General features: G+C 51.7%; 1 protein-coding gene across 1 annotated transcript; it reads left to right on the top strand.

Moving 5' to 3' along the window:
• The first annotated feature begins 392 nt into the window (after positions 1-392).
• On the top strand, positions 393-14,923 carry ACVRL1 (activin A receptor like type 1). The gene is made up of 11 exons (XM_072972772.1): positions 393-489; positions 984-1,183; positions 5,352-5,420; positions 5,962-6,213; positions 6,399-6,610; positions 6,860-6,959; positions 7,324-7,470; positions 7,774-8,049; positions 8,651-8,848; positions 11,257-11,387; positions 12,526-14,923. Exons 3-11 carry the CDS (start codon positions 5,357-5,359, stop codon positions 12,658-12,660), a joined length of 1,515 nt encoding a protein of 504 aa, XP_072828873.1. The 5' UTR covers positions 393-489; positions 984-1,183; positions 5,352-5,356; the 3' UTR covers positions 12,661-14,923.
• Positions 14,924-27,397: the final 12,474 nt, after the last annotated feature.

The raw sequence follows: 27,397 nt of genomic DNA, 5'->3' as shown, positions 1-27,397 counted from the left end.
GGGAGAAGCCGTTTTGCTCCCCTCCCCAATGAGCCTTGTCTGGCTTGTCCTAGCAGTGTCCCAAGGGAGGCTCCGGGTCCCCATCCCTAAAGCTCCATCTGGTGGGGTGAGGGGCCGGCTTGGAAGAAGGCAGTATCTGAGGCAGTTCCCAGCCTCTCCCTCCATTCTGGACGCCCACGGTGGAGAGAGACGTCCCTGTCATTGAGCTATGCTCAGATTGTCACCACTGACCCAGAGACGTCCCATCTGGGCCTGTTTACCCTGCACTGAGCGCTGAGCAGAGAGAAGCTGAGGAAGAGGGGAGGGACAAGATGGGGTGAAGGGGCGGGAGGGAGGAGGCTGAAGGATTTGGACCAAATGGGGAGTCCCCAAGGGAGGAGGGGAGAGGGTGGAGCCAAAATATTTCAGTCCTTGCCAGCCTGACTCTGCTCTTGCTGCTGAGCATCCCAGGCCTCGGACCCAGACCCAGAGTTTTGGGTGGGAGAACAGGTAATTTCTCCATTCTGTCCTCCCAACACATTCTTCCCTCGGTGCCCCCCCACCCCCTCCCCAGTCCGGGATTTCCAGGCTGCCCCTCATTGGCTCCGAGCGGGAGCAGCGCCTCCACCTCCACCCCCTACCCCCCTTCACCGGACCCCGATGGTGCCTCGAGTCCCGGCCCTGGACCCCACGACTCCGGGCCTGGACCCCTCCAGCCCCCCGCGGCCAGAGACGAAGACCCGCCCCCTCGGGGAGGCGGATATCGGAGGCTGGGGGCAGGGGCGCGGCCTTGATCCTGAGCCGGGGCGGCCGACGGGGAGGCCGCCCTCGGGGTCTGCAACCGCTCGGGGGAGGGTGCGGGCCCTAAGCCTCCGCGAGGGGCGAGCGGGCGGCCGTCGGCTAGCTGGGCAATAGGAAACGGTTTATTAGGAGGGAGTGGTGGAGCCGGGCCAGGCAGGAAGACGCTGGAATAAGAAACATTTTTGCTCCGGCCCCTTTCCCAGTCCCGGGAGGCCGCCGCGCCGGCCGCGCCGAGCGAGCCCCTCCCCGACCCCAGCCTCGCCCGGGGCGCGCCCGGCCCCCGGGCCCTGGACCCCCGCCCGCTGCCCAGCGCCCGTCGGGCCACCAGCGGCCGCCGCCGGGGAGGGGAGGAGGCCCGCCCGCTGCACACTCGCGCCCCGACGCCGGCAGGGCAGGCCCAGAGGTGAGTCGAAGTCCGCAGCGGGGTTGGTGGTGGGGAGGGGAGGCTGACTCCCACTCCAGTGGGCCTTTCCCGGTGGCAGACCCCAGAGAGCCCCTCAGAGGGGTCACCGTAGCGTCAGTCCCAGCTCCTCATAGTGCAAGCTGCCCCTCACCCTGCGCCCATCACCGCACCTGAGACGGCTGGAGCTGGACCGAACCCGGACTGTTGTTTGCTCCTGGGGCCAGTCACTTAGTTTCTCTGTTCTCCCATCCTCATCTATAAAATGGGCGGAAGGATCCCTGCCCTACTTCACCTGCAGAGACAGACGGGGGTCACATGTCCTTCCAGGCACTTGGCTTGACCTGGGAATGGGTGTCCACTTAAACAACGCTGTTGAACCTCCCCTTGAAGCCCACCTTTCCCAGACCAGCCCTTGTAGCTCTTGCTAAAGGAATCTGACACTGTAACTCCCTCCAAAACCTCACCCCCAACCCGCTGTGGTCAAATGATCCCCAGACCATGGACTTCCTTCAGGATCCAGGTCAGAGGGGTTCCCAGTCTCCCTCCAGCTGGGACCCCAGGTTTTCAGTCTGCCCTGGAGGCCAGTGCTGTTCTGACACCATCGCTGGGCTGCTCACACCCACCCCCTCTTTTCTTCTCCAAGGACAGAGGCATAGTGGACAGTAGCTTTCGCCCTCTCTCTGTGGGCAGCTCCTGGCTGAGTCAGGGTCTGTCCAACATCTATGACCCCTTACTGTTAATTTGTCCTGGTACCTGTCGTCTCATCTCATCAGGTTTATTGAGTATAAGTAACCTCTCACCATTTATTGAGTACTTGATGCTACATCCCACTGCGGTGAAGGGCTAATGAAGTGATGCACATAAGGTGCTATGTGATGGTAAGGGGCAACCCTGGATGAGCAGCTCACTCTGGCCCGGATCCAGTGCTGTTTGGGTAAAATCTGCTGATGTGCAGAGCAAGCTATGACAGTCACCGCTGTGCTGAGCCACTGCTGCTGATGGGAGCCGGTTACATCAGTCCCTCAGGTGGGTTGGGGAGAAGGAGATTGATATCCACCCTCCAAGTACACCCCTACTTTAGTTCTCCCCAACTAAGACTAAGCCTACGGCAAACAGATGATTTCTAAACAAACACACATTGAGTACCTGGTGATGACAACAGCAGTCTGTTCATGCAGCCCCCACTTGCCCTTTTTCCTCCTTTTTGGAACCTACCTAACACCAAACAACTGGAGGAATAAGATGACTAAGCAAGAATTTATTAACAGCAATTTAAGTTGATCAAGACACACATGGTGATTTGGGGCAAGAAACCTAACATCCCTGAGCCTCCATTTCTCCATTGGATTGTCATGAGAATTAAATGAGATCAGCTGTCAAAGTTCAGTACTTAGCACGTTAGTGGTATTCACAGAAGGTTAACTCTTTTTTTAATTTTATTTTTTATTGAATTGTAATTGATTTACAATGTTAGTTTCAGGTGTTCAGCAAAGCGATTCAGTTAGGATAACACTTATTATTAAGATCTTCACAGTGGTAGTTTCGTGTTTGAAATTAGTTTAGCATTTGTGATTTCTGGCTAAAAACTGTGATGCTTCTGTCAGCAGGAGCCCTTTCAGGAAGTTTGGTTAGAAGTGAAAGGATACCAGCCGTCCCCAGGAGTCTGTTTGTGCTAGAGTCAGGTCTGAGGGCAAACTGTGCAGGGTCAGCTCCGAGTTGGGACCGGCCTGGACTCATCACCCTCCTGTACTTAACCTGATGCTGGGCGCAGTTAAAAACTGGACAGTCACAATTTCCTCCACCACATTCCCAGGCTTGAACTAGAGGTGGATTCTGCACATGCTGCCAGGCCATCCCTGCACTGTTCCTGGGCCCCAGAGGCTGGAGATGGCCTGAACAATGTCCTCCCCCACCCTCCCTCCGTAGTGTCTCGAAGTCCCTGGCTCCAGTGTTTAGCCTTGTCTGTCTGGGTCTCCAGGAGAGTCGGGTGGGGGTGTATCCCCGAGTGGGAGTGAGACTCCCACCCTCTGCACTGCACTCCGGATCACCCAGCAGGGCCCTACCCAGTGAAATGAAAGCACAAGTCAGCATTGTGTAGGACCCGGTTCTCAAAGTGCGGCACCCACATGAACTGATCAGAATTACCTGGGGAACTTTATAAAAATATGTGTTTCTTACTGGTCCCGATGGACCGAATCAGAATCTGGAGTAGGGGGGTGAAACCAAAGACTGTGCATTTCTAATGAAGCACTTCAGGTGATTTTGCTGCCTAATAAAGTAGGTAAGAGGGAGAGCTGGGGCACAGTAAGAGAAGTGAAAGCACGGGACCCTAGAAGGATGCCAGCTGTCATCCTTATTGTCACCCACTTTTTCCTGCTTGCTGCACACCCTCTCCTAAGCTGCTTTGTGGGTAAAGGCTGCCAAGGATGGATTCCTGCCCCTGCCCCAGTGGACAAATTCAGCTTGTCAGGGGCTCCGTTTCCAGCCACCAGTCCCACTGTAGAGTGCTTGCTGGAGTCCTCACTGCCTTCCGGGAGGGGCAAGAGGCAGGAGGTCAGGCAGAGGCTGGGGACACAGCTGCAGCAACCCAGGGCTCCGTTTCCTCCCCCAGCCCGGGCCTCTGGGGGCAGAGGAAGCCCAGGCAGGAAGGCCAGAGCTGCCACCAGCCAGAGAGGCCCACAAAGCACCCCCCTACACCCCCCAGTCATCCTGCCCTCAGACCTCAGCATCGTGGATCTTCATTTGGCACCCTTCTTAGACTAGGGGCCTTCTGCAGCCTATGTGGCCATCTGCCCAGCCCTACCAGCCTGACCGTATCACACCAGAAGATACTCCCCCTCCCTCAGGTCAGCTGCCCCTGCCTGGGGATCCACCTGCACACTCTCTACCATTCAGAAAGTCCTTCTTGCAGTCTGACCTCAGTCCTTCTTGCTGCAGCCTCAGCCCTAATCTTGTTCTAAACCTTTGAGAAATGAAGAAGGAGGTGGCTTCTGAAGCACTAGCTGGTTTGGGACCTGGGATGGGGACTATCACAGTTCAGAATTACTCCCCTAACGCTCTCCACCAAACTTCTGGAAAAGTTCAACCTTAACCAGCCATGGAAGGTCAAGCATTCAACGTCTAAGTATGTTTCACTTCCCCTCCACTTCATTGGCCCTACCCCCACCCTTTCTCAGGACGGCAAGGAGAGAGCAGGGGGCCAGGGAGTGGCTCCAAGCGGGCATCTTATACTCTGAGGAGGGTGCAGAGAGGTTCCTTCATACCTGGCATGACCCCGCACTCATTGTCCAAGCTTTGTGTGGTTGTTCAGGGGCTCAGGCAAAGGCTGCCACCCCGGATTGGGAGATGGAGCTGAAAAAGCACTGGACTGGGAGTCTGGACACCTAGGTTGTACTACTGGTACTGCCACTGTCTGACCTTGGACAAGCCCCCTCTCCTGTCTGAGTCTTAGTCCCCTTCTTCTCTAAAATAAGGGGCTGGGCTTTGTGACTCACAACGTGTCCCCCTAGATTCTATCTTGGGGGTGTCCCAGCCCCAGGTGGCTCATGCGGACCCTGTAGCCACCCCAGCCTGCACTGAGAACCTTCCCTGAATTCTCTTCTGTGCGTGACTCCTGCCTGTTCTATCCAGACCCCAATCTAAACAATCTTGATTCCTGTTCCCAGCTTGGCGGGACCCTGAATGGCAGGAAGTGAAGACAGGAGCCTGTTTATGTTTGAGGCAGCCAGGCCTGGGGTGGGGGTTGGGGGGCACTGGGAAAGGGGTGGGCAGGGGTGGAGGCTGGGAAGTGGTGGGCAAGGGGCAGGGGACAGAAGGGTGGAGGTACTGCTGAAGAGATGCTTCTTCCACTCCAGCTCCAGGCCCTCTGTGCCGTCCAGTCTAAATTCAGCAGCAGGAGAGCTGGGAGTCCACCAAGCTTTCTGTCACTTAAACATGGCTCCCCACCCTTTACCCCTAACAGGATGGTTTCCATGGGGAAGTGAACCAGGACTTCCCCTGCAGGCCCCGCCCCAAAGCCAGACCAGGGAGGAGGGAGGAGGCCTCCCTGCTCCCCCCTAAAAAAAACTCCCAGTGATTTCCTCTGGGTGGGAGGGACCCACGGTCAGTGGCTAAAAACACTGAGGGGATCACATTTCATAGAACTTCTTGCACCCCCTCTCCTCTCTAGGGACCATGACCTTGGACCCTCCCAGGAGAAGCCTTCTGATGCTGCTGATGGCCTTGGGCCTGACCCAGGGTGAGTACGGGGACAGCAGCTAGGGAACAAGGGCCTGGACGGAGAAAGGGCGATCTGAGTTCAGCTCTTTTTGGGCTGAATTTGAGGAGCTGGGGAGAAGGGGGACTTAGATGCTGGGCTGGAGGGCGGGAGACAGGCTCAGTTAGACTAAGCTCCCAGCTGCCTCGACCCTCCTGTGCTGTCCTCTTGATCCAAACCCACAGGCCCGTGCTCTGTCAGATGCCTCTATCTGGGGATGTTGGTAGGGAGGGCCTGGGAGAACCCTCAGAGTTGGGGCTGGGAGTCAAGGCTGGACCTGGAACTGGGAAGGGAGGTCCTAGGATCAGGGAGGGGACAGAAGCCTGGTTCTCACACTGTCAGCTGCCCCTGGCAAGGATAAGGGACTAGAGGGAAGGATAATCTGAAGATGAAACTACAGGACCAAGGCCTCAAAGGGTTTGTTTGAGAGCTCAGAAGGGAGGGAGCAGTGGACAGACTTAGGTGTGAGGCTCCTCCTGGGGACCTGGGCCCAGAGTGGCTGAGCTTCCAGTGTATCTCCCAGGCGACCCCGTGAAGCCCTCTCGGGGCCCACTGGTGACCTGCACGTGTGAGAACCCACACTGCAAGGGGCCTACCTGCCAGGGGGCCTGGTGCACGGTAGTGCTGGTGCGGGAGGAGGGCAGACACCCCCAGGAACATCGAGGCTGCGGGAATCTGCACCAGGAGCTCTGCAGGGGGCGCCCCACCGAGTTCGTCAACCACTACTGCTGCTACAGCCCCCTCTGCAACCAAAACGTGTCCCTGGTGCTGGAGGGTATGTCCTGCTGCCCAGAAGCCCCGCCCCCTCCTCTCAGACTCCGCCCTCCCTGCCCTGCCTGCCTCTCCTGCTCTGGTCTGGAGGGTGGGGGAGGAAGGACCCTGGGATCTGACTGGCAGAGTGGCAAGGTGGGGGGCATCTGGCCTGGTGGAAGCTGGGCCTCTGTGTCCCTCCTTCGCCAGCCACCCGAACTCCTCCGGAACAGCCACAAGAAGATGGCCAGCTGCCTCTGATCCTGGGCCCCGTGCTGGCCTTGCTGGCCCTTGTGGCCCTGGGTGCCCTGGGCCTGTGGCACATCCGGCGGAGGCAGGAGAAGCATCGGGGTCTGAACAATGAGCTGGGCGAGTCCAGTCTCATCCTGAAGGCATCCGAACCGGGGGACAGCATGTTGGGGGTATGGGCCTGGGGGAACCTGGACACAGGGTGGTGGGAGGGGGACAGGAGCCATAGAATCAGAGGGGTACAGAGTGGCAGGTAGCCGAGAAAGGTACAATCGCAGACACTCAGAGATTTGATTGGGCGCTGGAGGGGAGGGGTGGGTGAGTGAGGAATGTGGAGAGACACAGCCGTGGGGCCCAGGTTGAGGAGGGGGAAATGGGCTGGGTGGGTGTGTGCTGCCTCAGTGGCCTCTCGGTACCCCCAGGACCTCCTGGACAGTGACTGCACCACGGGCAGTGGCTCAGGGCTCCCCTTCCTGGTGCAGAGGACAGTGGCACGGCAGGTTGCCCTGGTGGAGTGTGTCGGTGAGCAGTGGGTGAGCCTGGGGCATGGGAACCAAGAGCTTCCATGAGTTTGGAGGGGTGAGGGAGGTCTTGGCCTCCAGAGTCACAGGCCAAGAATGGGTCTGAATGGGAATTCTGCTGGGTGGGGAGTAGGTTGGAGATGGATCAGTGCCAGATCCTTCTGCCAGAGCTGGGGTGGAACAAGAGGCAAACGGGGGTGGCCTGCCAGCTACGTTTGGGTCTGGATTAAGTTAAACATAAGCATCAGGGAGGTTCTGCAGATGGAGTCAGTGCAGCATCACAGTAGGGGGCTTTTCTGGGGATTACTGTGCCCAAGGGCTCCATGTGCCCAGCATGTAACCCTCCCCCTCCTCTTCTGGATCAGGAAAGGGCCGCTATGGTGAGGTGTGGCGGGGCCTGTGGCATGGTGAGAGTGTGGCTGTCAAGATCTTCTCCTCGAGGGATGAGCAGTCCTGGTTCCGGGAGACTGAGATCTACAACACAGTGTTGCTCAGACACGACAACATCCTAGGCAAGGCTGGGGTGGGAGTGGGGTGGCTAGGCCCGGACCCCAGCTCTCATCCCCCCGCACTCTGGCCGGACCACCACCACACCCCTCTGGAAGCTGACCTAACACTCGAGGACCCAGCCGGCCCTCTGCCCCAACCGCTGACTCCAGCTTCCTCTCTGACCTAAGCCAGACCAGCCTCCACCCCAGCCCCAGCTTTTCTCTCACCTAGTCCGTCCTTTGTCCCCAACCCCAGCCCTGACCCTGACCCATTCAGCCTCCTTCATCCCTAGCCCCTTGGTGAGCCCCCTGCCCCTTGGCCCACAGGCTTTATCGCCTCCGACATGACCTCCCGCAACTCGAGCACGCAGCTGTGGCTCATCACGCACTACCACGAGCACGGCTCGCTCTACGACTTTCTGCAGAGGCAGACGCTGGAGCCCCAGCTGGCCCTGAGGCTAGCGGTGTCCGCGGCCTGCGGCCTGGCGCACCTGCACGTGGAGATCTTCGGCACGCAGGGCAAGCCGGCCATCGCCCACCGCGACCTCAAGAGCCGCAACGTGCTGGTCAAGAGCAACCTGCAGTGCTGCATCGCCGACCTGGGTGAGCCGCCGGGAGGGGCGGGCCCTCGCTGGGGAGGGGCGGGCCCTTCGCGGGGGGCGGGGTTCGTGCGCTCTCCCTCTGCACTTGGTTCTGCCCTTGCCTATTTGGGTGCCTGGCGTCGATGACGACACCGATGGGCGCTTTCAAACTTACAGGCCTGTGTGTGGGCTCATCTCACCCCCACCAGAACCCCACAAGTTGCCTTAACATGCTTTTCAAGCGCAGACTCCTTCCACCAGCCTAGCCCTGCTCCAGGAGATGGGAAAAAGGGGCAGGGAGCCAGAGACCTGGTTCTCATCCTGACTACATCGTTCCCTGTCACCAGGCCTTGGGGTTCAGCTCTGTGGAAAGGGCATAATAATGCCTGCCTTGCCTACTCATATCTCCCTGGGTTCTTGCATCAAAAGAGCACCACACAAGCCAAGTGTAACTGGGACAGTTAGCCTCCCTGTGGCTGCTGTCTCCCAGCCCACCTCACGGCCCCTCTATGGCCCACTGATTCAGTCCATCCCCACCTCACCCCCTGGACCCCAGCCTCCCAGGGGCCACCCTGTCTGTGGGCTTGGGTGAGCGGCAGGAGTGACAGGCCCGGTACCCACAGGCCTGGCTGTGATGCACTCCCAGGGTAGCGATTACCTGGACATCGGCAACAACCCACGAGTGGGCACCAAGCGGTACATGGCCCCGGAGGTGCTGGAAGAGCAGATCCGTACCGACTGCTTTGAGTCCTACAAGTGGACGGACATCTGGGCCTTTGGCCTGGTGCTGTGGGAGATTGCCCGCCGGACCATTGTCAATGGTAAGGGCCCACCCTGTGCAGGGTGGGGAAGGGGGAATAGGGCAGGTGGACAGGCAGGCAGGCAGTTGGGAGATAGGGCTTCCTGCCATGGCTGGTGCCTGTGGCCTGAGGGGCTTGTGGTCAGACCTCCTGTATTCCCTTTACTGCCACTCATCAGCTGGGTCAGGGTAGTGACCTTTTAAGGTTCATTTGAGTCGGATTCTGGCTGTGAAATCTTGCATAAGTGATAATAATAGAAATATTAATAGCAGCTAACATTTATTGAATATTTTTAAAACATGTGCCAGATGCTATGCTGGGTACATGTATCATCTTATTGAGCCATCCTGTGTTGGCAGGGGGGTGATGTTGCTCAGTGGGCAGGAGCATGGGCTGGAGGGAATCAGACTGCCTAGGTTCAGATCCTGACTTTGCCACTGACCACGTGTGAGGTACTTAACCTCTCTGTGCCTCAGTTTCCTCATTTGTAAAATGAGAATAAAAATAATTTCTAGTTGTTGAAATGATCCAAATAACTTATTTAAGACAGTATCTGGAGCTGTTCTGGAGCTCAGTAAATATCAGTTGCAATTATTGTTGTAATAATGAATGCCTGACACAGTATCACCCCCATTTTACAGATGAGGGGACTGAGGCACAGAATTACAGCTCTCTGGAGGCAGCACTGGGGTCTGAAACCAGGTAGTCTGACTCTGGGGCCAGTGCTGTTTATTACTGTGCTGCTTGCACGTCTCTGGCCCTTGATTTCCTTGACCATAAAAATACAGGATATAACAGTGCCTGTACTACTTGTTTATTGCTGCCTCATTTTTACTGTAGGTGCCTCAGGGGACTCTGATTTGGAGGGGTTGGCAAAAGGCAGAGGGACGCCATTCCTGATGGCCCCATACAGGGGACAGCCCTGTGGCTGGTGCCCTCCTGGCCCTGGGGTGGATGGGTGATGGGTGGTCGTCTGGACCAGGTTGGGAGGCTGGTCAGTCTTTGTGGAGGCTGTTCATGCAGGGGCCACTGGGAGTCCTGACAGTTTGGGGACCACCCTCTGGACAGGCTTCAGGTTCCTGCCCCTTCAGACATGAACTCCCAGAGTCAGCTCTAGAGGCTGGGGCTGGGGCAGGGGGCACCTGGAAGGAGCCGAGGCCCCTTGGACCAGGCTGCAGGCAAGAAAGGAAGGCTGGGCTGGCAGTGGCTGAGGGGGAGGCCGACCGCAGGCTCCTGGAGCGGAGGGAAGCTCTGTCAGCCCCACACAGATTTGCAGCGCATTATAAACACTGTAATCTGGTGTCAGCCCCGGCGCTGATTAAAGGCCCATTAGACACGCTCAGGCCTCTGCACGGCACTGATTAGGGCTGAAGCAGCACAGGGGCCGGCCTGGAAGCCCGCCACGGGGAGCACAGCTGGTGCGGGCTCCACCGAGGTTGCGATTGTGTGGCCACGGCCCCCAGCCTTGGCCTGGGAAGCAGGGTGGGGCCAGGGGCGCTTTCCTGGGGTCTGGCTGCTTCTGCCCCAGCCTTCCGCCGCTCCACAGGCATCATTTGGAGGAAGCTCCTGCTAAGGACTGTGCACTTGCTGAAGGGTCAGTAGAGTCCTGTGTTATCGCTAAGAGTGAGTGGATGGTATCTGGACCTGGAAAAAAATCTCTTTCTCTTAGGACATGTGTTTTTTCCCTCTTTCCTCGTTCCACATCCTCACCCAGCAGTCAGCCAGCTACCCTCCCTTAAATGTAGCTTGGAGGTCAAGAGCATGGGCTTTGGTTAGACTTTCTGGTCTTAAACCCTAGCTCTGCCACTCACTACTGTGGGATTGCAGACAAGTTTCTTAACCTCTCTGGTCTTAATGTCATTGCTTATAAAGTGGGGCTCATAGTATTACTTACCTCATAGGGTTGTTGTGAGGATTTAATGCAATGCAGTGAGGACAGGGCCTGACACATAGTAAATGTTCAGTAAACGTATTATTGGGTATCTGTGATAGCTGGGGTCTGGGAGCAGTACCTGGGCCCTGGGTGGGAAAAAGACTGGCCTAGGAATACAGTGAGGTCAGGTCTTTACTCTGCCGCTACTAGCTGGGTAACCTTGGGCTCAACTTATCTGAGCATCGGTTTCTTCACCTGGAAAACGGGGGTAGAAATCGTACCCACCTGTCAGGTTGCTGTGAATACTAGCAGGATAATGCGTGTAAAGTGTTTATAGCACAACGTCCAACATATATGGTGAATGTAAAATAACTGGCAGTAACTATTATTATTTATAAATATATTTATTATATTATGGTGTCCCTCTCAGGGGTAGCATGCCCAGGCAACTGGTTTCACCTGGACCCTAGGACAGAGGGTGGGCAAGGCTCTCCTCTGGGTGGTATCGGGCCTTCTTGGGATCCCGAGTGACTGTCCCGTCACCCTCTATTCCCAGGCATCGTGGAGGACTACAGGCCACCCTTCTATGATGTGGTGCCCAATGATCCCAGCTTCGAGGACATGAAGAAGGTGGTGTGTGTTGACCAGCAGACTCCCACCATCCCCAACCGACTGGCTGCAGACCCGGTGAGGCCTCTGGAGGACACTGGGATGGCCTGGGGTGGTGGCTCACAGCTGGGATTTCTGGGCCAAGAACTTGTGTCTGGCCTCTGCTTCACCTGGATATATTCTAGGGGATAGATTCCAGGGTACCTCTCTGGGTACTCTCTTCCACACCCCTGGCCTGTGGACCTCCAGGGACCCTTGGATTATTCTGGGATTTTCAGAACCATTTACTTTGCCTGAAAAGTCAGAGGCTCTCTGCTACATTTCCTGCCCTGAAGTTTTTGTTTGTTCTCAAAACCACATCTTATACAGGCACACAGGCACATACAGGTGCACATGCATGCAGACTGTTCCCCCTGAAGACAAAGGGTGTGTCTCCTTTGCTGACCCTTATATCCCTGTTACCTGTCACAGTGCCTGGCACACAAGAGGTACTCAAAACATGTTTATGGAAAGAATGAATAAACATACACGTGTATATATATATGTAGACACACGTACATTTCCACACAACTTACAGATCCACAAAAAGCCACTCGTATGCATTCCTGTGTGCACACACATACACTTCCTTTCAGGAACCAGCCGCAGCTGGAGTCCTGAGGCGGAGGTGAGGCTGGCTCCCTCTGGGACCACTGAGCTTCCTGGGATGGGCTCTTTCCTGGACACGTGCATTTTAAGGGCAGCACCCACCACCCATTCTCCCAGTGTTCACTAGGCCCAGGTGGAGATGCTGGGAGCCACTACCTTCTGCACTGGGGTCCAGTGGGAGCCCCAAGGCCTGCAGATCTCCCCTTTCTTGGATCTTGGTGGAGGTGGGGGTAGGGGGTACTTACCAAAAGGTGTCCCTGAAGATCTGAGTTACAGCTCTCTTTCCATCCTGTCTGCCTTTCTCCATCTCCTCCTCACTCCACTCCCTTCTTCTTCCGTTTCTTTCTTTCTTTTCACATCCTTGCCTGCCTGCTTCCCTCCACTCTACCTCTTACCACATCTGTCTCTCCTCTCCCCATCCTTTTTGACACTCTCGTTTCCCTCTTCTCATCCTTTCTGTCCTGCTTGTGTCTCCCCATTACCGGGTATCCTCCTCGATTCTTCCTTTCCATCTTCCCTGATCCGTGTCTCTGCTTCCTCTCCTCTGCCTTGCTCTCCCTCCCTCCAGGTCCTCTCAGGCCTGGCTCAGATGATGCGGGAGTGCTGGTACCCCAACCCCTCCGCCCGCCTCACCGCGCTGCGGATCAAGAAAACCCTACAGAAACTCAGCAACGGTCTCCAGAAGCCCAAAGTGATTCACTAGCCACGGGCCTGATGCTGCGTCCCCTCCTGCAGTGTGTGCGGGGTGGGTGGTGGATGGTGGCCTGTCTGGGTAGAGGTTGTATGACTGTGTGTACTGGGGAGGAGGGTGCCCCTCTATGGGCAGCTGTGTCTGCCCAGCTCGGCCCCCAGCCCATCCAGCCAAAAATACAGCTGGGCTGAAACTTGATCCCCCCGCCGTCTGGCCTGTTCAAGGCAGCAGGCTCCCTGACGCCTGGCTCCCTCCCCACTCCTGCGCCCTGGGCGCACCCCCTACCGTCCCCAGGACAGGATGCAAAAGAGGCTCCAGAGCCAGGGTGGCCAAGCCAGGGAACCCCAGTCCCAGGCCCAGAGCCTAGGTCTGCACTTTACCCCCTTCCCTCAGTCAGACCTGCCAGAGCTGCCAGGGTGGCACAGGGCCCTGTCCAGCCTTCAGTAGACACCCTGCCTTGCCAGGCTCAGTATCTGGCACAAGCCCCAGACACCCAAGGCCCATCAGTTTTTCTCCTGGGTTTATATCTCAGCTCTATGCCGCCTTGGGCCTCTGTCTGTTGGACCAGACCCCCGCTGGCTGAATGCTAGCTGCCTGGGAGAGCTGAGGTCTGATCCCGAGCCCCTCCCCCACTCCCTCCCAGCAGACTTACTATGGCTTTAAACCCAAGGAGTCTTGCTGTGGGTGTGGCAGAGTCATAGGCCAATGGAGAGGTGGTAGGTCAGATGGGCAAGGCCCAGGACATTTCAAATAAATGGAGAGGATGTCGAGGCCAAGCATGGCCAGGGAACAGCTCATCTGGGAGTCAGGAGACCCAGACTCTGGTCCTGGATGCTTGATCTTGTGACAAGAATGAGGCTTTCACTGTCCTAGGACCTTTGTTTCTTCATCTACATATTGAAAGATTTGGTTCTGATGTCCTTTGAAGTTTTTCTCAGCTCTAAATTTCTTTGAAATTTCAGCTGTGTCAGAACTCAGTTCAGCAATCCCTTCTACTTCTTATGCCCCAGCTCCTGGCAATTTGTCTCAAGATGAGGATTTGAAAATCAGTTTATTTGAGGCCAGGAGTGTCTGAAAGGCCTCTTAGTCTAATTCTGCAAGCTCCAGTTCCTGCCGTAACCCATGCTGGTGGCCGTCCTTGGGCTTAGACAGCTCTGGGACTTCTTGCAGGCAGGCCAGCTGCTCACCATCTCTGTGGCTTCGCCTTCTCTGCTCAGGACAGAGAGGGGCCAGGGGCCAGCTTCCTGCAGGGTCACCAAGGCTCAGAAGAAATCTGGCTCTAGCCAGCAAGCCTCCAGCACCCACGTTCCTGCTCCCTACTGGCCCGTGGCACAGGCCAATACCCTTGGCCAGGCCCCAGAGGGTGTGTGTCTAGGAAGAACCTGGTGGCTGTAGAGAACCACATGGAAAGTTCAGCACTTGGAAATATCAAGGGTGTATGTCCATGCACTAAGGAAGTTACCCCGAATCCTAAGCAGATGGATAGGCTGGAGGGTGCTGGGTTGGAGGTAGGGCCTGAGGGGTTGGGCAGTGGGGGATGGGGCTCAGGCTAGGGACACAACATCCCCAATTGTGGGAAGACCTGGCCTTGCAGCCCTCAGCCCTTGGGACAGGGTGGAGAAGGACCCTCAGTTCTCCACAGGAGGAGAAGGAAACAGCCTCCTCCCCTCCTGCTGTAAATGCCCCACAGGGCCTCCCCGGGAGGGGTTCAGTGTTTCTTTCACCATCAGAGGCCCTTTCCCAGGCCTGCCTCCCAGCATTGTGCAAGGCCTGGAGGAGAACCAGGAAGTGAAACTGAGTGAAAACAGAAAGCTACATGGACCTGCCAGGTTCCCACATCATCGTGGGGCAGTTTGCTTCCCAGCAGTGTCATGTCTTCCGGTCCCTGGAACCCCCCAGCCCAGGAATACGGACACCCCTGAAGGACTTTCTCTTTACTGAATTTGGGGGTGAAAAGTCTCCTGGGACTCCATAACCAGAAACTAAAGGCGGCAGCTGCCCAAAAGCTGGAAAATCCCTAAGAGAAGGTCTAAGGCAGGAGGTGGCGTGATGGGGGAGGGTTGAGAGAAGGGGCCAGGGTTGGGAGAACCACCAGCGGCCTGGGCGGGAAGGAGGCATTGGTGAGAGTGGTCTGCAAAATGCTGCCGTCTGAGTTCAGGATGGTGTTCTAGGGCCGAAATTCCAGCCGCCTAACCTGGAGATACTGTTTGTGGGAGCACTGAGCTCGTGCTTAGCATATAGTGCGTCCTCAAAATAAACCATGGTTGAATCTGAAGCTCCTGCTGAGTCTTCCTAGGCCTGTGCCTGTGCAGTTGCCCCTTCGCAGAGGGAACCTGAGAGGACGAGGAAGGAGAGGGTCCCAGGGTCTCCTGCCTGGGCTTTGCCCTTAAGAGATAAGTCAGTTTGGACCCCGCCGCAGCTGCCCAAATCTCAGTTCCCAACGCGGGCTGGAAGCAGCCTGCTCGCGGCGCCGCCGCATCGCCCTCTGCTGGCCGAAGGGCTGCCCAGCGGCCGCCTCCCGCCCCGCCCCCGCGCGGGGACCGAGGGCCTTTCCCCGCAGGGAATCTCCGCACCCCGCGGTGCTTCTGTTTTGTAGGGACTGTCCCTCGAAAACCACATCTAGAAAAGAGCAGCGTCCTCACTCAGAGGAGAGGCAGCCTGAACCCGCCTGCCTCAATTCCCTGTTCTCAATTCCCTCCTGACATGGGGCCCCCACCTTGCCTGGAATCAGCCTTCAGCCCCAGAATGGGAAGGAGCTCACCATCCTAGGAGACCCACCTTGGTGTCCCAGGCAAGCTCAGAAAGCACCTCCCTTCCCTCCCCCAGGAGGTTGGGGGCGGGGACATGCCATGGGGGAGGCAGGTACTGAAAGGAGCCAAGAGGGGACTTGTCCCTGACTTTCCAGCCTAGAAAAGCTGTACCTTTTTAGTAGAGGGCCCCTTAAGGGGCCACAGAAAGGGGTACGCTTGATATTCTTTGGTAAAAGGGTACCCCAGTCCGCTTAACCATGGAGGACCTTCCCTCCTCCCAGCAGCCCCCCACAAAGTGGCCTCATGCCTGGAGCCGGCTGTGTGCCCCCCCCATACCTGTGTCCTTGGACTCCCATGACAGAGCATGCCCTTCCTGCCAGAGGACCTCTTACACTAGCTTCGGGGAAGTAAGAACATTCCTGGCATCCCGCAAAGGTAGCTTTTCCCCCTCCTCCTATGCCTGCCAGACCCTGGTCCTTATATCTCCACCCTGATGTCCACACTGTGGTTGGAGTGTGGGGAGAAGGGCAGTAGAAATATTGTGGAAAAGGCATCACAAGAAGGCTGACTAGGAAGAAGAACTGACTCATTGCCCTCCAGGGTGAGCAGAGTCATTGGGATGTCAGATGTTCAAGCCCCTGCCTCCAGGTAGAGCCTCAGGGAACCTGTCTGCCTTTGAAAGAAGAAAACCCATCAACTTTTTCTCAGCTTTGTCCTGCTTTCCTGGGGGACCCCAGGCTCTAATTTCCTTACCTATATAAAGAGGAAGAGGATCGTCTGTATGGTAGGAATTCTACCTGAGGGGTGATGAGTGTCTATAACATGCCCATATGGGGGTGAGGGTGGTTCCTGGAGCAGGAGCTTTGATACTGAGGACCACGCCTTCCCCTGCCAACCCCTTGTGGTACCCAGGTCCTCAAGGACAATTCTGTCCTCCCAGTCGCCATTCTCCCTCAGTCCTGCCCCACATCTACCCTAACAGAGGGTGGCTTTTCTTCCTCCAGACCCTGACCCACAACCAGATTAACAGACCAAAAGATGGCAAAATGCTCACACCGAAGACACAGCCCTGGGGGTGGAGCAGAGGGGTGCACATCCTGAGTCCACTCTCCCAGGGCGGGGACCAGTGCTCACCACGCAGTCATCACTCTGGGTGGGCGACTCTTGGAACGAGTTGTTTCCACCAGGGCCACATTCAGTTTGCTCGAAATAGAGACAGAGGGCTTCTTGACTTTGCATATGATTTGCATAATGTCATAGACACACAGTCTATTTTCAGGCAGTTTTCAGGTTAAAGTGTTGTCACTGCTGCCCTGCGGGGTGTCACGTCTGGATGAGTCTCTTCTCTGTTCTTTCTCACCCACCCACTCTTACTGACCTAGATCCCCAACTGCAGGAGCAAGTGGGGAGGTGGGGGCAGAAGGGTCATCCAGGGGGACATAGGGACAGGGCAAGAAGTACACTTCCTTTATTACTGCCACCACGGAAGGCAGAGTGGGGCTGCTCGAAAACAGGTGATAGGCAGAGGGCAAAGAAGGGGAAGCAAAGTGGCCCCTGTTCTGTTCTGCACAAATCTTCCCCACCTCTCCTACCACAGCAGCCAGTTCCCATACTCTTGGTTCAGTCTTGGGTCAGTTTGAAGGGAGACGGCTAGATAAACCTGTTCCTCTTGGCATCATAAAGCTGTGCTTGACCCTCATATTCCTTTTGGGTATTTATTTTCAGCACTAAGATTTGATCTTCGCCTCCTGTGAAATCTGACCCTCAGTCCATCCCTCTCCTGGGAGCCCCGTCTGGGATGCCCAGAACGGGCACTGTGCTCTGAGGACTCAAGGCAAACACACTAGTAGGGCCAGGGGGGTGATTGTTACTAAGTCATCTGTGACCTTGGCAGGTCACTCAGCCTCTCAGTGATAAAGGAGTGAGGTTGGATTTCAGGGGCAAGGGTGATTCTCATGTCATAGCTTGAGCCATTTGCTGACCTGTCCTTGGTCACAGAGGGCTAGGCTGGAGCCCCATCCAGGGCATCCTCAGGGCCTGTCTTCTGTGCTGTCTTATTAGGTAGACCTAAGGATTCACCAGTTGCCAAGGCCAAGAGCCTGGGAGACTTGCCGAGTCCTGGGAATCATAAGGGCACATGATCAGGCTGGACAGCAGCAAAGTACCACCCAGAATTCCCGGCCCTTGCGTCCCATCCCCCTGGACCTGCCTCGTCCCCTTAGGCAGGCGTTTCCTGTTGATAAGAAGTTCAGTTAACAAACACTGATAAAGAGATGAAAAAAGGAAATTGACAGGGCTTGGGTATAATGGGCATTTTGTCTGCCTTTTCTACCCTTCTTCCTTCTCATAGCGCTCCTCCCCCCCTGCTTCCCAGAACTGAGCGAAAAACATGCCCCCCACCTCCACTATGGGGACTATTTTGTAGTTTCCAGGAATTTAGCCTTACAGAGCCCTCAGAAGCAGGGCCTGGTCTGACCGGGGAAGGAGGTTGGGTAGGAGCTCAGAGGCAGGAAGCCCTGGGTGCTTCTAGGCCCCCAGGTCCAGGGAAAAGGGCAGCGGCAGCAGGAAGGAAGGACTGTCAGGCACAGGTTGCATCTCCGACCTTCCCTCTTCCCTTCCTCTCCCTCCCCGCAAGAGGCCTGGATCCAAGTCGTGGAGAGGTGGCTGCGTAGTCTATAATTAGTGGATTTTCCATCATTTTCATCTCAGGCTCATTACTGGAAAAAAATCTCATTAATTTTGACTCTACTAATTTGAAATCTATGATCCTTCAGGACAAGAAGCTGGACTGCTGTTTACAAAAATAAAATAAACAAGTTTGCAAAGCGTGTCCGACTGCCCTTCCTGGGTTTGGATTTGTAAGCTCAGCTCAACAAAGGCACTGTTCTTATGCGCTCGGCCTGCAGTTAAGATACCCTGCCACCAGGTGGGTGAGGAGGCTTTGCCCGTCGCTCGGGCTTCAAGTAGTCATGGATCACGGACAGAGGTGTTTTAACGATTTATAGTCCATACTTCCTGTTCCCTCTTCCCCGGAGAGATCATTCCTTAATAAAACAGTTAGGCAAACATAAAGCGGCAGAATAGATTGTTCTAAGTGGCCGGTGTTTAAAAGAAAGCCAACAGCCATCTACAACTTGGAGCCTTTCTCTGGAATTTGGAACTGTTTCCAGCCCTGGCTAGCACCTGACCAGGGCCATCTCCTGGCTTCAAGCCCTTGAAGCTGTTGTTGCACTTCTGACACCTGAGGGAAGGAGCAGAGTAGTGAAGAGCCAAGGGTTTTATCCTAGTCCAGACTCCAGTTGTCGGGGGCAGGTAATAGCTCACTGGTAGAGCCCATGCTTAGCATGCATGAGGTCCTGGGTTCAACCCTCAGTACCTCCATTAAAACAATAAATAAATAAACCTAATTACCTTCCCACTAAATTAAAAAAAATTTTTTTAAAGATTCCAGTTGGATTTTTTTTTTTAGTAATTCAAAACTTTACTCTAAATTTTATGTGGAAGAGTATAAATTCATGAAGAGTTAAGTCAATTTTCCCCTATTTTAGGTTACTTTTTGAATAGGTTATACATTCACATGATACAAAAACCAAAGTGTCAAAAGGCAGACACTGAAACGTCTCTCTCCCATCCTTGTCTACCGTCTGCCCAAGTTCCTTGATCCCCAAAGAAATTACTGGTCTTAGTTTCTTATGTTTCTGTCTCTTCCGAGTTCCTCTATGTGAATATAAGTGAATTTGAATCTGGATCCTTGCCTCTCCCCATCTTTATACAAAAGTAGCATATTACATACACTATCCTACACCTTACTTTTTTCACTTAATGATTATGTCTTGGAAATCTTTCCATATCTGCACATAGAGAGCATTCAGATTCTTCCTTCCTTCCTCTTCCTCCTCCTCCTCCTTCTTCTTCAACAACAGCATAGTATTCTGCTGTTCGAATGTACCATAATTAAACCAGTCCCCCATTTTGGAGGTTTTGGTTGTTTCCCATTTGGGGCTATTATAAACAGTGCCACAGTGACTAAACTTGCATGTATATGATTTTGTTTCACTCAAATATATCAGTAGAACTTCTAAAAAGGGGAATTCCTAGGTCAAAGGATATGTGAATTTGGCCAAGTCAATTTTGGAAAAATGTGAAGAGGGGAGACTTGCCCTCACAGACATAAGACAAGCCATAGTAATAGAAATAGAACACTACCTGACAATTGGACACACCAACAGATGGACAGGTGGAACGTAATAAAGGGCCCAGAAACAGAACCATACACACCTGAGAATTGATATGTGCCAAAGGTGGCATCAAAAATAGTGAAGACGGTAGCTAAAGGGTATAGTGGGCTTTTTTTTTTCAGGAGGAGAGATGAGAATGTTGTAAATTAATTGTGAGAATAATTGTACAATTCTGTGAGTATGCTGAAAGCCACTTTAAATGGGCAAACTGTATGCTATCTGAATTATATCTCAATAAAGCTGTTTAAATATTAGTGATGAAAGGTTGGTTTGTTTCAATAGTGTTGGAAAAACTGGATTACCATTTTGAGGGGAAAAGGTTGGGTCTCTACCTTACATCATACACAAAGATGGACTCCAAATGGTTTAAGGACCAAAATGTGAAAGGGAAAACTATAAGGTTAGTAAAAGAAGATCTAAGAGAATATCCTTGTGACTGAGGGGTGGGGAAAGACTTAAACAAGACCTTTGAGGTGGGGAGAATATAGCTCAGTGATAGAGTATGAGCTTAGCATGCAGTAAGTCCTGGGTTCAATTCCCAGTACCTCCATTAAAATTAAAAAATATATATATACATATTTTAAAATCCAAGACCCTTAAAACACAAACAATAAAATGAAGAAATATATGGATATGATGATACCAATTCATGCTTCAACAATACACCACAAATAAATCTAACATTAATAAATTAATAAAATGAATAAATAGATGGTAGACCAAAAGAGATATTTGCAGTCCCTAAAACTGTTAAGCATTAGCATCTACAATATATGAGAATGGTATCTACAATTTATGAGAAAGTCCTGGAAAGCAACAAGACTCAATTTTTAAAAATGGGCAAAAGACATGGAGAGCCAGTCACAGAAAAAGACGCCCAAATGACTAACAGGTATGAAAGGCTCACACTCACTAGTGATCAGGCAAATGCACGTTTAATAACATAGCAACTAGCATCCACCAAAATGGCAAAATTAGAAAAATGAGTAATGTCAAGTGTTAACAAGGAGGTGGGGAAACAGGATCTCTTGTTCAGCTCCTGTAGAAGCATGAACTGGTGTAGCCGTTTTAGCGTTATGTAGTGAAAGTGGGTATGCTGATGCCATCCGACCTCGTGGCTCACCTTCTGGGTTCATATCTCAGAGACATTGTCATACAGGTCCATAAGGGGACAAGCGTGAGGAAGTCCAACACAGCAGGGTGCGTGGTATCAGGGGGATGGAGCCAACTCTGTGTCCATCGCTGGGGGAATGGATAAGTAAAATGTGGATGAGTATTTCAAAGTATTACGTCATCCATCAGAAGCAAGGAACCAGATATACACACAGCAACATGGGTAGACCTTTAAAATGTAGAACTGACTGGCAAAAAGAGAATGAAGGTTATAGCACAGTGCCTTTCATGTGAATTTAGAATGCGTGATAAAACCATCATCTGATCCAGCAATCCCACTTCCGGGTATATACCCAACGGAATTGAAATCAGGATCCCAAAGAGACGTCTGCACTTCCGTTTTCATCACAGCACTTTTCACAACAGCCAAGACGTGACGCAAACTAAACGTCCGTCGACAGACAAATGGATAAAGAAAAGCTAGTATATACATACAAAGGAACATTATCCAGCCATTAATTAATTTTAATGTTAATATTTAAAAAGAAGGAAATCCTGCCATTTGCAACAGCGTAGATAAACCTAGAGGACGTGATGTTAAATGAAATAAGCCAGGCGCAGAAGGACACATACTACAGGATACCACTTATGTGAGGAATCTAAAATAGTCAGGCTCATAGAAGAAGAAAGCAGATGGCGGTTAGCAGTCCTGGGGTGAGGTGGGAATGGGGTGGTAGTACTCAGAGGGTACAAAGCTTCACTTAGGCAAGATGAACAGGGCCTAGGGATCTGCTGTGCAGCACAGAGCTTCTAGTTAACAATACCGTATTGTATAAAAGACATGCTAAGAGGGGAGACCTTATGTCAAGTGTTCTTAACACACACACACACACACACACACACACACACAATAATAATAGAATTCATACATATTCAAAACAACGCTACATTCTTAACAAGGATATGCATGCACTTAAGGATGAGGAGCAAGCTTGGTAGAATGCTTGTGGGGTGAGGGGAACAAGGTGGATGGAGATTGAAAAGGGGATTGGAGAAAGAGGTGGAAAATAAAACCCGAGAGAGGCCTGCTCCCTTGCGCAGGCCAGAGATGATAACATGGTTAACCAGCACGATTAACCTGAGGCCCCTACAGGGCAGGGGGCAGGGGGCAGGGGGCAGGGTGCTGAAGAAAACAAAACCCACGAGCGCTGCTTTTGGGTCCTGACTCAGCCACCCAGGAGCTTGTGATGCTGGGCATGAAACAGCACGGAACACTTGGCTTCCTCACCTTGAAATGCGGGTAATATGGAAGGTGGTTGTGAGGAATCGTGATCGTGTTGGGCAAGGGGCCTGGCAGAACTGTTGTTTGATAAATCATCATCATCATCATCATCATCATCATCATCATACCGACAAGCATGCACTGTCCTCACGGTAGTGTTCGAAGCTTCAGTCTGCCAGAGCTACAGGCCGGGTTGGTGTCAGTATCTCTCGCTCTGTCCCTTTCTCCAATGAATGCAAGAAAGGCAACTCCTCTCCCCAGCCCCTGGCTCTCTGACGTCCCCGGCCTCCTCATCTGTGCAGCAGCAAAAAAAGAGAGATTTGCAGGACAAGGGCAGAGCCTGTGATAGCAGATATACATGTATATGCACATATATGTATCGATACATGTGTATATATGTATTTATTTCAATTAGAAAAAGACTCCTCATCCTGTACTTACTGGCTGCTCCCTTTGGATCAATACTTTGGTTAGGTCTTTTGTGAAATGAAATTTATATTCACGCCCACCGTTCCCTTAGTAACAATCTCCAGCAATCAGATCTGCTCTCTGGTGGAAATGGCCTTTGGAAAGCGCCGTGCGGTGCACAGTGGCACAATCTTACCTTCGCCAGAAACTGTGTTCTGATGTAGCCGGTATCTTTTCCAGAAAAAAAAAAAAATTGAACTACATTTAAGCCGACTTAACAAGGTCTTAAAATAGATATAAAGTGGTTTCACCCCGCAAGGGGAATTCTTAAAATACGAAAGTACTGTTTTTAAGCATAGTCAAGTACTTCAGAAAAACTAATTTACATTCCAAACAATTTCTATGCTAATTACAAATCATTCTTTCCCAACCACGAGGTAATATTTTCTGTTACTGTATGTACCTAAAAATGAATAAAAATTATTTCTCTTTTTTTAAACTAATATTCATTCAAACTAGCCCTTCCACAATTCTACCGGATTTGCACTTTTATTGTATTTCAATAAAAATTCGATTTTTTTTTGAAATTGACAATTTGACTCCTAGTATTGAGGTAAAAAACACAAAAAAGGGATTTATCACAGTTGTGTAAATGAGAAGGCTATGACTCTCAGATTGCAACGGATTTTGCCTTTTTCTGTGTAGGAAATGGAAGCCCCAGGGTGCTCTCAACTGCAGACACCAAACCTATAAACTCATTGCATCCAAACCTCTCCCTTCTCAGGTCCCCCTTTCAGGTCCTCACACTTCATGGCCCTTCACTTTTTGAAATGAAGCCTCAACATAGCCTTCTCTCTGGAGTCTGTCCCGCTGGGGTGTAAACTTGCTGCAAACAAAACACTCAACCCCACCCTGCTTCAAACTACCCCAGTCTCTCTCCCTTCCCCTTCATGGTCACATTCGTTGGTGAAGTCTCTGCTTCCGCACCTCCCACTCACTCCCCAGCCCACCACCTTCTGGCTCTGCCATGGAAACAGATCTCCTGGAGGTTACCACCGGCCTCCTTGTTGCAAAATCCAGGGCACCCTTATCAGTCCTTCCTTTTTTAACTACCTGGCAACATTTGACTGCTGACCACTCCCACCTCTTGGCTTTCCTGCCACATGCTGCCTGCTGCCGGTCTCTCTCCTTCCTCGCCAGGGGCTCATTTGAAACATCTTAGAAGGTCACTCTTCTTTACCTCTCCCGAAAGTGCTGGTGTTCCCAGTGTTCTGTTCCAGGTCCTCTTCTCCACCTACACACGCCCCCTGCATGAGCTCATCGCACCTTGGCTTTAAGGCTCACTGATGATGACTTCCAGATCTGTGTCTCCAGCCCACACCTCCATTCTGAGCTCTAGACCTCAAGACGCAGCTGTTTCCGGACATCTCCTTGGATGTCTCCCAGACTTCTCAAACTCATCATGTCCAAAACAGAACTCGTTATCTGTCACCCCAAAGCTTGCTCTGCCTCTGATGTTCAGAGAATGGTATTACTATCCAAGCAAACATAGGAGATTCGATCATGACCGCTTTCTCCCAATCATTACCCCTCTATCAATTAAACACAAATTCTTGTCCATTCTATCCATTATCCAACTCCCAACTCCAACTCCGTCCACTTGTCTCTGTCCCCACCCTGGCCCCAGCTATCAGCATCTCTCCTCTCGGTTAGTAGAACATCCCCCTACTCTCCTGCATCCATCTAGCCCTTCCAGCTTATCCTTCACACCGCAGCTGGAGAAGTTCCTCTAAAATACAAATCGACACTCCATAATGCGCTCCATTGAATGTCACTGCCCTCAGGGTAAAGTCCAAACTCTTTATTAGCAGGCCCTTATGGCTGGACCTGACCCGGCCCACAACTCTGGCGACGTCTCTTTCCATGGCCCTCTTCCACCTTTGTATTCCAGCCACACTGGACTTCTTCCTTTCAGCTCCTTAGACCCACAGTTCCCTTTGCGTCTGGGCCTTTGCACATACTCTCCCCTCTGTCTAGGACACTCTTGGTCTGATTACTTGCATCAGTAATATGTGTGTTGTGTGATGAAGTGGACTTTGGAGAAAGGCAGTCCTGGCTTTGAATTCTAGCTCTGTTGTTTTCAAGCTCTATGTTACCTTGAGCCTACTGACTGACTAATTCTCTGAATCTCTGTTCTCACTTGTAGAAAGAGGAATAACAATACCCACTGTGTCTGGCATATGTAGGTTTTTCTTTTCAACCACCTGACCCTCTTCCACCTATCCACTCTCACACATTTTTTTTCTGGGAATTGCCCTTTCTTCCCTATTTCTATAGGAACAGAGGTGGTCCCTGGCAGTCATGTTTGTACAACATGATCAAGCCCACTCTTCACAGATAACTGGGCCAGAGGTTGACACCCAGCCCAAGTTGGACCATCAGTTCCTACCTCTAGGCCCAGAGTGGGAACCAAAGACCCTCCAAGTGGGACCCAGAGAGCATCACACTGGAATCTTCCCTGTGCAGTTGGATAGAGCATAGATTTAATGGCTGTCAGGAGTCAGATGTTTCTGTGCGGACGGGATGCAGAGAAGGCTGGCCTGCATCAAAGACAATGGAAGCAAAGGTTTCAGCAAAGGCCTGGGAACCAAGAAAAGGTCTTATACCTTTGACATCCTGTTTCTAGGCACTGCCTGAGACCAGCTGCACTGAGTCTGGGAGAAACCCCTTCATTCTTAAAGAAGAACAAAAATGTTTTTTCTTAAATAGCTAAACTGGGTTTCTATTATTTAGAATCAACAAAGTCCGACGTAATTTACCTATCTTACAGAGTTAACGTGAAAGTTAGAAATGAGGTACATATACATATGGTAGGTCACCAAGAAATAATTACAATAATATTATCAATACAGTCAAAGGATGAACGAGGTTAGGACTGAGGAAGGGAATTCAGAACTCTCTGCATCCATTTCTCTAGAATAGTTTCAGAAGGAGGGCCCAATGCTTAGTACTGTATCATCCCATGAATTTTTTTTAATTGAACAGGTAAAGTATAATATTTTAGTAATTTTGAAAGAAAGGAAAAAGTTGTGTATAATCTCATCCTACCAAACTGAAGCAAATATTTTTATTGCATACATAATTTACATACTTATAATCATGGTGCACATTCGACTTTGTGTTCAATATTTTTCACTTATGTCATAAACATTTAATATTTCTATACAGACTTCATAATCATTTTAATGACTGCATAATATTTAATACAACGTATTATGTAATATATCATCATCCTGTATTTTTTCCATCATAAATCATGCTGCAGTGTATGTCTTTGTGGATAAGGCTATTCTTTTTCGCCACCCAGAGATACCTCTTGTAAACATTTTGCTAAATATCCTTCCAGCCATTTTTTATGATAATTTAAAAATCAGTATTAGATTATACTATACTACATATTTTATAACCTGCTTTTCCCCATTTTAGCTGTATATCATAATCTTGTGGTTTGATTAAGTTTTCTACAACCCTTTATATAGGTGTACCTACATGAAGATTTTTGGATCTTCGTTTGTTACCAATATTTTACTATTTCAGCTGAAGCTGTGATGACATTCCTAATCTTCAAATCTTTATGCAGGTGTCTGATTACAATATTCCTTTGGGATGAATTCCTACAACTGGAATTACAGGGTCAATAAGTATGTGGATATGCTGGATATATTTGGGATCATTCCTAGGGTTGGAATTATGAGATCCAAGTTTAGAAATTCTTTAGGATTCTTAAAAGAAAAATGGCTGCCTTAATTTTTGAGTGGAATTTTAGTAGGGGAGGAGAGGGGAGTGGTTTTTTTGCCTTCTCAGAATCACCTCCTCCTGAAACTAACATTGTAAATCAATTAGACTTCAATAAAAAATTAAATAAATAAATAATAAATAAATAAAGTAAAGAAGGAAAGAAAGAAGAAGAAAAAGAATCACTTCTGAGAGGAAAGACAGATGGTATGCACTGGGTTATGGGGACCAGCTATTGGCCCTCCTTCCTCCCTCACCTGCACTATCCAGGGCAAGGTCCCCTGAGTCCCAGGCATTTCAGGGCAATGGCAAAGATCAAAAGACTTGGGTTCCTGGTGCTGGTTCCACATTTTACTGGCTAAAGGACTCAGGCAATTCACTTAGATGTTCTAAAGCCTCAGTTTCCTCATCTGTAGAGTGGGGCCAGTGATACCTACTCTGGAATCATGTAGTCTGTCTTGAAGGTGAAGGGTAGTAATATAACAATTATAAATCCCTATTCTGAGCCGGGCATTTGTTCAGCTCCAGCAGGAAACAATGGTGTTCAGCACCAGGATCCATTTCTGACAAGAGGATGGAGACATGGTGGTGGAGAGTGTTGAACTGTGGATTTTCACCCACCTGGCCAGTGGTGTGGCTGGGCAGGAGTGAGCCCCCGTAAACCCTTCCCTCTGGCGCCCCCATTGTCTGGAACGATCCTGGTGGGGAGTGGCTGGAATGGTGGCCAGCCTACTGTCTGTTGTAGTGGCTGCAAGAGCAGTGGTGGGATTCTTTGGCTTTTATCCACAACCTCTTCCTCCCCCGAACCCGGGCGGCCTCTGTAGGTTCCCATGACAACAGCACGCCTGGAAAGGACCAGCTTGAGGAAAAAGCAGATTTTACGGTAAGAAAAGCCGGTCAGAAGCCACAGGCAAGGCAAGCTGGAACAGGGGCTCCATGGTGGGGCTGTGTCCTGAGACAAAGACCACAGAGGTGTGAGTACAGACCCTGCGCTAGGCCGTCTCCAGAACAGTACCTGACACGTCTAGAGCACTTACCATGGCCAGACACCATTAAATGTGTTGCTGTATCGACTCTGATTCTGACAAACCTGTGAGGCAGGACCATTATTTTCTGTTTTACAGGTGAGGAGACAAGCATGGTAAGGTTAAAAATTGGCAGTC

The sequence above is a fragment of the Vicugna pacos genome, chromosome 12 (assembly GCF_048564905.1).
Source record: "Vicugna pacos chromosome 12, VicPac4, whole genome shotgun sequence".
NCBI lineage: Eukaryota > Metazoa > Chordata > Mammalia > Artiodactyla > Camelidae > Vicugna > Vicugna pacos.
The sequence above is the reverse complement of the archived record's forward strand: the minus strand, read 5'-3'. Positions and strand labels throughout refer to the sequence as shown.